Source organism: Heterocephalus glaber, unplaced genomic scaffold (assembly GCF_053883595.1).
Source record: "Heterocephalus glaber isolate CG9 unplaced genomic scaffold, H.glaber_assembly_v1.0 deba00000347, whole genome shotgun sequence".
NCBI classification, from domain to species: domain Eukaryota; kingdom Metazoa; phylum Chordata; class Mammalia; order Rodentia; family Bathyergidae; genus Heterocephalus; species Heterocephalus glaber.
In genome coordinates this window covers 37,428,638-37,440,074 of record NW_028258143.1, presented here as the reverse complement: position 1 = coordinate 37,440,074, position 11,437 = coordinate 37,428,638, and the positions used below count along the sequence as shown (strand labels likewise).

The following is an 11,437-nucleotide window of genomic DNA, read 5'->3' as shown; positions in this document are numbered from 1 at the left end:
TCTGATTCATTTTTAGAATTACCTCTAAAATAAAGAGAGGCTAAAAAGCAAGAGAGCCCTTGCTATTATAATTGTCCTAAGGTAAATTCTAAAGAAAAAGAGAAGTTGTTAATAGTAGAACCTTTGTAAGTTAAGGGTTTGATGTTTGGAAACCTCCTTCCAACTTAAATATTAATTAGTGTTTTATCATATTTTATCCCTTTTATCAGGATGCTACTTAAAATAGTTAATAAATATAGGCCCTGACAATCAGAACAGAAAACTGACCAATAAAAATTGACCAGTTCACAAATACTTTTTTTTTTTGGGGGGGGGTACTGGGGATCGAACTCGGGTCTTTGCACTTGCGCAGCAGGTGGTGAAACCACTGAGCTAAATCCCTGGCTATCATAAATACATATTTAACAGTTGTGATCATACTGATATGTATTGGATAAATGTCGGATCTGCCTTTGACTCTTATATTATACTCATGGACCCTATGATTTGAAAGATTCTGCTTACTAAGCAAATTTCAAAACTTAAATAATAAACAACACTTCAATTTCTTAATGATTGGTTTCTATGATACACAGCTTAAGATCAGTGTGACACATTGAGCTGATACAACTTTAGTACTAATTCATAAGACTTCATGTCAGGTGGCCTATGTGACCTCATATTGGCCTAACTTTACAAAGTTTCTAGAGGAGAGTGGACTGATATGGATTCTATTGGTTTAAACTGCACTCCTCATAGCCTTTTGATGTTTTCAAACAGTCCCCCTTCCCCTCTCTATTTTATATACACACATGTATGTACATGCATATTTAGCTTACATGAATATCTTTATAATTTATGTATCAAGTATTGCTGAAGTCTCTACCACTCCTGTTTGTCTTACACATTTGAGTTATCTTCTTGGCCCCTAAGGCATATGAGGTTGTCATCCATGATTTAGATCTTTCTATGTTTTTGTTTCTTTTCTTTTTTTTTTCGGCACTGTGGATCGAACGTGGGACCTTTCACTTGTGAGGCAGGCGGCTGAACCACTGAGCTAAATCCCGGTCTGTTTCTATGTTTTTGGAAGCATCATTTTGTCCATGTCATAACCCAATATCCAGTAGTATGAATACTGCTGTGAAAGGATTCTAAAAATTTCTGAATTGTTTCCATCGTTTGAAGCACTGTTAAAAAGGGAAGATTTTACTGTACGCATTTGATGAATTCTGAGTGAGGTGAAGTCAACTTGACTTCACATTGCATTTCAGCTTTATTACGTTTTTTAGATTCTAGTACTGACCTTTGAAATAATTTTGAAAAGAAAAATGGACTTATCACGCTATATACAACTTCTCCTTTAGACTTTTGCTTTGGTTCTTCCTTTTCCTTGCTTCCCCTGCTCCTCCCCTAAACCACTGCTCTCAAAAATACCTGCCCCTGACCTACGCTTAAAAAAAAAAAAGAAAAGAAAAGAAAAGAAGAAAAAAGCACCTGTGCTTTTGAGTACCCTGCAGTGGCATCCTGGCCCCAGCTGCATTTCAGGGACCCGTTGTCACATCCTTGAGCCACCTGGATGAGCCCTTGCTGCTACTGTCCTCCCAAGGAACCACTTCCCAAGGCTGGAGCAGAGTCCAGTCCCAGATATGGCCAACATTGTGTTGTAAGTGTTGTTTCTCCATTCCTGTTAATCCTTGCTGAGAGGAAGGATAATTTTAGTAGGAACAAAGAATAGAAGGGCCTCCAGAAGACTGGTATTGAATGACTGTAACCCAAGTGAGAGATAGATTGTCTTTTTGATCAACATTAATGAGCGAGGGTGTATGTACTTCAGGGAGAGCACACTACAAACACTTTACAAGAGGAGATCATGACCAGCACCTGTAATTCTTGCTTATAGTCACAAAATCTGAATGTCGGTACACCCTGGTGTTTGCCTTGCACTGTTAATGTTAAGTAAGAACATGGATGGGAAATGAATGGCAGTACTGGGGAAGTTGTTTTTTTTTTTTTTCTCCTTAAAAAAATGGCAGATGGTATTTTGAACATAAATAGCCATGAAGTATAAAAGTATATGAGTTCTGGCTGTTTGAGGGAAAAAAAATAAATTGATTTTTTTTGTTGTAAAAAATTAGTTTGAGGAGCTCTCAGAAATTTAAAGAAAAAAGCAGTGAGTGAAGAGAATGAACTGCAAGATAGTGTTTGTGTAACAAGTACGTCAAACCACAAAAGTCACATGGGCTCTTTCTGCTTTGCTACTTTTGATTGCTCGCCAGAGGGTGTACCTTTAGCTTCCCCCATCCTGCAAGGCCACTCAACCATGTGCCAGCTGGAGTAATCTTTATTCACAATGTCTTTACAAAGGCTTCTGCAACAGAGCAGCAATCGCAACTTGGTGGACTACTGCACCAGTCCTGCGTCTAGCTCGTACGCCTCACTCACAGGCAGTCTTGAGATGGATGACAACAGAAGGATTCGAATGCTGGCAGACACCGTGGCTACTTTGCCTCGGGGACGAAAGCAGGTATGTTGCTAGTTTGTTCTCTTGAGACCAGGGTAATATTTGCCTGACTTCATTCTGAAGATGTTGTTTTAGAGACTTTGGAATTAGTCACTGAGTATGAGGCGGGGGCTGAGACTAGTGGACCAGTCTAGAGATTTGAGACCAGAGTCAAGCAAACTTTTTTCTTTTTACCAAGGCAAAACTTAAAAGATTGTTTTTCTCATTTAAAGGGGTGCTCTGGTAAAATGAAAATGGTTGCACATAACATAGATGCAGATAGTTTATATAAGAATTACTGATCTTTTGTTCATTTTTCTCATGGATTCTTTTCCTCCCACCCACACTCTCTGCCTTTGATGGTCATTTTAGTTCATAGTCAAAAGAAAATACTTTTCTTTGAGGGAAAATTTTGTTGACACTGGCAAATATCTCTTGCTCCTGGGAATAAGACTTTTTTCTATGCCAGGTGGAACACTGACTAGCTGTGGGATCTTGAGCAAGTCGTTTGTCTTTCTAAGATTCAGTTTCCTTTTTTTGAAATGAAGATAATAATAGAAGTACCCTAATTGGGCTTGAATGTAGCTTAAGTATGGAAATGTACAGTGCCTAACACAGTGGCTGACACACAGTATGTGATCAGTAAAGGCTACATTATGCTATTTTTAAATTTTATTGCAGAGTATTTCTCTGGGGATGAGAAACAATTGAAAAGAGATCCATATCTTAACTGCAGTTGTTCTGATTTTATTTATTCTTCAATTTCTAATATGCAAAAAGTAGCCATACTACTTGTTTAGGTCTTGCTTACATACTTGTTGTATAACTTTAAGTGCAGATTTATCTTTAGATGCAGAATTCATTCAAAAAATATTTAGAATTACCTTAGAGCATGGCTTTTTGCCCTTAAATTTCAGATGTATATCAGGTGCTCCTCTGAATCCTTCTAATATTTTTTTTTGCTTAAATTCTTTTATTGGTACATTTTAGGTATACAATATGTTAACATTTCTCATTGGGTACTTGTACCTGTAATCTTGTTTCCTTTTTTAGAATAATTATCAATATTTTTGATATTTCTGACAGGTTTTTTTCCCCATTTAGTTTATTAGTACATTTTAGGTATACAATACAGTTACATTCATCATTGGGATCTTGTACCTTTACATGATGTATTTTGGTTCTTATTTTTTCCCCATTCCCTGTGCTCCCTTCCCTATCTACAAAGACTTTGTTTCCATTTTTTCCTTTTCTTATAATTTTTCCTTTCCCTTCTTTCCTTTCCCCTTCCCCTCCCACTTCCCCTACCCCTTTGGACCTTTTCTATTTCAAATTATCAATTATTCATCTTAATCATTTTAATCCTTATTTGCACTTTTAGTTTCTCACACCAGAGAAACTATTTGGTATTTACACGTGTGTCCTATTTATTTCACTTAAGAGTACAGCCTCAATATGCATCAATGTAGCTATAAATGTCTCTAGTTTCTCGTTCTTTATGGCTGAGTAGTACTCCATTTTATAAAAAAAAAACAAAAAACCTTCTTTATCCAGTTTCCGGTTGATGGGTAATTGGGCTGTTTCCAAGCTTTAGCTATTACTAACTGTGCCGCTATAAACACTGTTGCACATATGTCTCTGTGGTATGATTCTTTTAATTCTTTTGGGAAGATATCCAGCAGGAGAATAGCTGGGTCAAATGGGACCTCTAGTCCTAGTTCTTTGAGGTATCCCCATACTGATTTCCACAGGGGTTGCACCAGTCTGCACTCATACCAACAATGTAGAAGGGTTCCTTTCTCACCATACCCCCGCCAGCATGTTATTGGTTGATTTCTTGATAGCAGCCATTCTTTCAGGGGTGAGGTGGAATCTGTGTTATTTTCATCTGCATTTCCCAAATGGTCAGCGATGTTAAACATTTTTTCATATGTTTATTTGCTATTTCTACTTCTTTGAGAAATGTCTGTTCATTTCAGATGCCCATTTTTGAATTGGGTCTTTAAATTTGGCAAGTCTGATTTTTTTCAATTCTTTATATATTCTAGATAGTAGTCTTTTTTCTGAGGTACAGCTACTAAAATTTTTTTCCCACATTGTAGGTTTTCTCTTAGCTCTGTTGGTGGTTCTCTTGCAGTGCAGAAGCTTTTTAATAAGATGAGATCCCAGTTGTTGATTCTTTGTGCTAGTTCCCCTGCTACTGATGTTTTGTTCATAAAGTCTTTTCCTATGCCATTGTCTTCAAGAGTTCTACCTAACTTATCTCCCAACAAGTTTAGTGTTTCTGTTTTAATATTTAGATCTTTATTCCACCTTGATCTTAGTTTAGTGCATGGTGATAGATATGGGTCTAGTTTTAATCTTTGGCAGGTTGAAATCCAGTTTTTCCAACACCATTTATTAAATAGGCTATCTTTGCTCCACTGAGGGTGGTTGGCTCCTTTGTCAAAGATGAAGTGGCTGAGTATGTCTGGAGTTGTTTCTGCATCTTCTAATCTTGAATCCTTCTAATTTTAAGAATAGAGAGTTAAACTAATTTTTCAGTGATGGATAGGGCTGATTCTTTAGTATTTTTTCACAGTTAAAATAGGGCATAATCTGCTGCATTTTAGATTATTGATATTTCTGAATCCGAAGTACATTTATGATAGAAAGTTTAATATAATGACAAGCATTCCTAGCAATTTACAACCTGTCTGAAAACAAAGTAACATGGGAAATCTCAACATCTTTATTGTTTTCAGATATAGAACAGTCCATTTTACTTTCTATTCTTCATAAAGCTATTGGACTAAATATGGTTCATTTGGAAAGGCTGAGCTTTCATTGTTTTGGTAAATAGCTACTGGTCAAGAAATGTTTTAATTTTTGAATCAGGGTAGGAACTTTTCATCCTGTCCTCCACTCCTGAAACTTTACTCATTTTTTCTACTTCTCAGCTCAGGCATTTCAGTGTAACAGACAGTTTCAGAGCACCCGAAAGGGGATAGACACCATGCTTCTTTTAGAAGTTAAAATATTAGAAGAGCACGTTTCCCATGTAGAGAGAATTTATAATTCAGGAGGCACATTATACCACATAAAATGGCATAAATACTCTCCAAGTAACCTGGTCTTTGAATATAACTTTGAGGCTCTTCAGAATTCTAGAGTAAGGGAATAATTAATGCTGGCACTCAGTACCTGTTGCTCTGGGGGTATAACAACACAATAGTGTGTCAGGAAGACCCAATGCATTTGCAGGAGGAGAGAGGAGACCTCAGAGCTGGGTTGCTTTGCAGAACACTTGAACAACTTTCCGGAGCGAGAAGACAGTTGTTCTTTGGTATCTACAAGGGATCACTGCCAGGACCCTCCATGGAGAGCAAAAATCCATGGATGCCCAAGTCTATCATAAAATAGCATAGTGTTTCCATATAAACTGCACACATCCTCCTCTGTACTTTAAATCACCTCTAGCCTACATATAATAACTAATAGATGTGAATGCTATATAAATAGTAGTCCAATTTTATTGTTGGAATAATGACAAGAAAAAATCCTCTGCATGTTAGTATAGATTTCTTATTTTTTGCTTTTGATTATTTTCAATATGTGCTTGTTTGAAACTATGGATACAGAGAGCCGACTGTAATTTGACCAGCAAGCACAAAGAGCCATGGAATGTATATGAGCAGTAGAGAATTTCAGGAACCTTACTTGAGAAAAGTGGTAGATTGGTGAGGTAAGACTAGTGTTGAGGGAGAAATTTTGCAGTAGTTGGAGAAAGAGGAAATGAAACAATGAGGAAGAAACAGAAATCTTTGAAAGTCAATGGAAGATGGAGGAAGCATATCTGATTTTAAGCCTAAGTGAAGATGGCAGGAGTTAAAAAGTCAGTTACTAGGAGAGACTGATTATTGAAGAAAGACAATAAGAAGGGTTCAGACATATGAAATATGTGTTTGTGTGTACACACGCATGCACGCACATGTAACATATACATATATGCATGCATGTACACACATCTCTTACCAATGAATTTATGCATAGTTCTTATCTTTTTTAGTTCTTCTTTTCTCCTCTTCCTTCTCTCATATTAATTCAAATAATAGATTTTCCTTTTCTTTTTGGGAGGGTGTTTTCAAGTGATTTATTAAAACTTTTCAGACATTGATCAAGATGCCGTATGTATAGGTACCAATTCTCCAGAATGAATATATTTATTATGTGTAGCAAACACATACAAATATGAATATTATAATAAAAATGATATAATCAGCTGGACATGGTCTCAAATGTTTGTATTCAAAAAAAGGGTAAGAATCTCTGCAGCTTATGTCACCAGGTTAATGCAATCTTTACCTAAATCCAGACAACATGTTTACATGAAAAGGAAAATATAGGTCCATTATACATATGCATGCTGATTTTCAAATCCAGGATAAAACATTACCTAGCAAAATACAAGTGTGCTAGAAAAGTTTTTCATCTTTTCATGTAGCTGAGAAGTAGCATAGGTCCCTAGCCTGCATGATGCCCTAGGTTTATTTATTTATTTTTTGCTTTTTATAAAAGCAAAACTAAACACTTTGAACATGACACTTTTGATTCAATACAATCATCATCAATGAAACTTGATTGAAGTTTATCACTACATTTCAGAATGTTCCAAATGGACATTCACTTCCTATAACTGATTTTTAGAGAACATTCACTCTTTTGGCATAGATTGAATGGCAGGCAACAAGATCCCAGTGAGGCAATCCCTTGAGCAGGTGTGTCTCTGCCTACTGTTATTTTTAACACTTTGAGGATTGACGTCAACAATTCATACTTCTCGTTATTGCTGGCTTGGGTCTCTGCAAAGATATATTTGGTTAGTCTCTAGTTTCAGATTAATCTTCAGAATCAATGGGGTGTTTACCTTCAGAATTGTTTAAAAATAGATTTCAGGTGTGAATATTACTTCAATATCTGAATTTGTAGGAAGTGCTGGACATCCCAGAAGAACTTCTAGTTTTAAATATAGTTTTAGGGGAGAAAATTTCTACAATGCAAAACTGTAGGAAAGAGATAGAAGGAAATAAGGACAGTCTTTTTAAATGTGTTGAAGCCAAAGTGGTTCAAAGTAGTGGTTGTGTCTGACTGCCTACTCTCATAAGAGTGGTGGGTTGCTTTTGGAAAGTAGTTTTCACTGAATGCTGTAGTGAGAAGCAGAAACCCGACCCACAGGCATGAGCTCGACTGTGTACTACCTGTGCTACTAATCCGCTCTCTTTTCCTAATTTTCTTTCTGCTATGAAGTTATTACTGAATAGGCAGCTCCTGGAAGGCTGATTTCACATACAAGTTCAAATAAAAATTTGCGCTAAACTCTGTACCAGGTATAATTTTGAGTTCCATTTTGGCCTTCAGGGACTTTCATGGCACATTAGCACATCCATCAGGTTCCATAACTACCAAAGGTGTCATACTTGGGTCAAAGGATTTGATTGTGTCATGGTGCTTTTGGATAGAAAACTATTCACTACAAAGCAACTTGAAAAATATATGTGCTGCTGAAGCAAGCACAACTTGAAAAATATTCTTTAAACCATATAATGGCATGCTTAGGTCAATATCCAACAAGTTTTCTTGAAAAAGAGGTCCACAAACCTACGATTAGTGCTTCCCAGAAAGGGGCAACATTCTATGTAGGTTCTGCAAGTGCTTTTACAACTTACGCAATTGAGTTTGGCTTCATTATTCTGTTATGTTTTTGAACAATCTGGGGAGCCTTATTACCCGAGTGCTCCTGACTTAAAGTGAGGCAGGAGCTTCATGCATGGATCAGTTGGGGAGTGAAGGTGAGGCATGGGACTGGAAGGGCAGAGCACCTAATCTTGAGACGTTTGAAGCAAACCATAAAAAACAACCTCCCACCCTGTGAATCAGTATCTTCCCCTTACCCCACCTCTAGCTCTTTCTAGAAATGAGTACACAGAGTGGGGACAAGGACATAACAGTCTGTAACTGAGCAGCAGAAGAGGCTACAGTGTTGTCCTAGGAGTTTCTCTGAGGCTGGCTAGCTATCTGGTTGTGCTAAAAGCTTTGCTAACTTCTGCAAACTGACAGCTGAAATGTTTGGTTTTAGCTTCTCGCCAAGAGAGACTTGTGAATCACTGTATAGCAGGGGAAATTACATTTTGAATATTAATGCCCATTCTTTTAAGTAATCTGAGTAAAAACAGAAGAGCAGTCATAAGTTCAACCTCAGCTATCATTATATTTAGTGGCTAGTGAGGAGTTAAGGAGCTTTGTCTATTCAGCAGTTGTAACTGAATGTGTAGTTTGCAAGTCTGCCAAATTACTAAACCTAGATTTCTCATATTAGATAATGTGTAATAAAAGACAGCTGTTGCCAGCATATGCTGTGAACTGCACACCAGTTCCTCATTCATGATTTTTGGTGCCAGCACCAGAGCTCTGAGAAAAGGCTCTGGCTGGGAGGGTTGTCTGGGGAACACTCATTCTTTTGGTCTCACCTTCAAATAGGCGTACTCACCTTAGGGAAAACTTTTTCTAAAGTATAAGATCTTTGAGAAGCCCTCACATATACTTCTTGTCATTAGGCACCGTTGTCTTGTGGGTGAGCTAAGCTGAATCCTGAGAAGATTTCTGTCCCCTCAGTCTGACAGCCAGATTGAAAACAAGGAGTCTGTGCATCAGATATGGCCCATGTCAAATAACTTGATGGTGCCTAATTTATTTAAATTGCTTTTTTAGTTATATATTAGGTGGCTAAAATAACTTTTTGGCTAGTGCAGAATAGAAACTAATTTATAATTTGACCTAGTCTGATGTTTTTGTGTCACTGATAAACCAGTTGAGCCATGCCAAAGAACTGAACATCTACACTGTTTATCATGTTGTTAGCAAAGTATTTTCATCTTTAGTCAATTATCCAGGTAGAAAGGTTAGAAGGAGGAAGGTTGGAAAATTTTCTTTTCCATAGAGTAATCTGATCTGTTTTATGGACCTAAATACTTTAGATTTCAGGCTATTGGAAATGATTTATTCAGAGGATAGAGTGGAAGAAATCTTGAATCTCCTATCAATGTTGATTGTAGCTTTAGGAAAATGTCATTTAAATTGGAAAGGCTGGAAATTTTAATAATAACTCATTAAATTACACCAACATTCATTCATTTAGTAGTTACGTACTTATTATCTTACTTTTCTTAGTCTTTCTTTCTATATTTCTTGCTATTTTTGGATGTTTCCCGATTCTGTTTGTTTTCTTTCATTTTTATATGCTACTATATGTCTGAGATTTAAACATTTTTTCTTACATTTTTTGTGACTAATTTGAATTTTTCCTCTGAGTATTTAACTTATTGAAGAACAAAGTTAACCAATGTCTTAGCATTTTATTTTCCTCCAAACTTGAATGCTTGAACTTCAGTCTCCCATCACCATTCACTTGCTTCTGTTGTTTCCTAGCAGTTTATTTCTGGCTGTCTGCTTTGTAGTTTTTATGCCCCCACACTATTCTAGGCCTCGTGGTTGGCCCCGGGGTAGAACATAAAACAGACATTCCTCAAAAAGCCCAAAGCATACAGGTGACTATTTACAAAAGTAAAGTATTTGATCAAAGATGGCCTTAATATTAATATGCACATATATGTATACATATAGAACTCCATATTTATGAATATGTGAATAACATGATAAATGCTCATTATAAGAATAATACAGTGGACCCTTGACTTACAAGCTCAATTTGTTTGCAAGGGCTGGTTGTAACTCAAGTTGGTCAGTTGAAGGATTAGGCTCCTCTATACTGCCTTCACTGCCTCCTGTATACAGGCAGATCTCAGTGTCCTTAGAGAGACATTGGCCCAGGATTTCTCAACACCACACAGGAAAGAATGTTGTAATGTTCCTTCCAGAACTCTTTAAGGATTAAATTTGTATCTGAGACCATCGGAAAGCACAAATGGTCGCATTCGGGTCATACCTCAAGACTTTGGTCTTGAATTAAAACTAAAATTCTGGTTGTAACCCAAGTTGTTCATATGTCAGGCTGGTTGTACCTTAAAAATATAAACCCTACTCATCATTATGCATGATATAATTCAATATGGCTGAACTAAGTATCTTACAATTTGAATTAAGGGTGAAAGAAAAGTCAGATGAAGATGATGAAGAGGGACAAAAGCAAATGCGAGCACAATATAATGCTGACATTGAATATGCCTGAGAATACCAATTTTATTGCTCTCATTCACAAGAAGACAGCCTACTGACATAACTGAATGACCCTATTCCTTTTTTATACATATCAGGTGCAAAGGCAAATTGGAACAAATCCTAAAATAGCTGTAGACATTCCACAGTTAGTCCTTAAAAGCAAAAGTAGATGTTTTTAACAAGTCCATAGAATCTTTTTGGGTCTGTTCAGTCTTCAGGGTGCTATTAACGAAGTTAGACCAGCAATTGACAAAAGGGGGAAATATAATTACTTTACATCACACCTGTGAGAGGAGCTCTCCTCTCCAGTTACATTAACTTTAGTGAAGGTTGGCTGAATTCTTAACAATGGGACATCCCAGAAAATTTGTTAGAGTGCTGGCATTAGATACCTGGTAATTCAAATTCTGTGTAGGTTTCGGTGTAACTTCTCACATTTGCATTGATCTCTTTTGTGCATTTTTCTACTTACAGTTCTTATCCTCTAATTTTATTTTTATTTATCTGGACTATGTATTGCTCTCCTGTTATTATATATTTTGGTTACCTATGCAAACCATGGTAAAGTGGCAGATGAAAACCATAGGTTAGCTAGCAGCATAAGCTTATGTTTAGGACCCTTGGAACATTTGAGGAAGGGCTAATTAACATTTCTTAAACAAACAAAACAAAAAACAAACATCTACAATCCCCTAAATAATAAGGTGCTACCTTTGATGACTTCCTTTCTATTTACATTGTTAG

The 11,437-nt window shown here is 36.7% G+C and overlaps 1 protein-coding gene across 1 annotated transcript in view; it reads left to right on the top strand.

The window, feature by feature from the left end:
* Positions 1–629: 629 nt before the first annotated feature.
* The window catches only part of Cytip (cytohesin 1 interacting protein), a 48,085-nt gene continuing 37,277 nt past the window's right edge, over positions 630–11,437 (top strand). Inside the window, exon 1 of the mRNA XM_004835923.3 lies at positions 630–2,503. Within this exon, the coding sequence (XP_004835980.1) occupies positions 2,330–2,503 (174 nt within the window). The 5' untranslated portion in view covers positions 630–2,329. The remainder of the gene's footprint in view (positions 2,504–11,437) is intronic.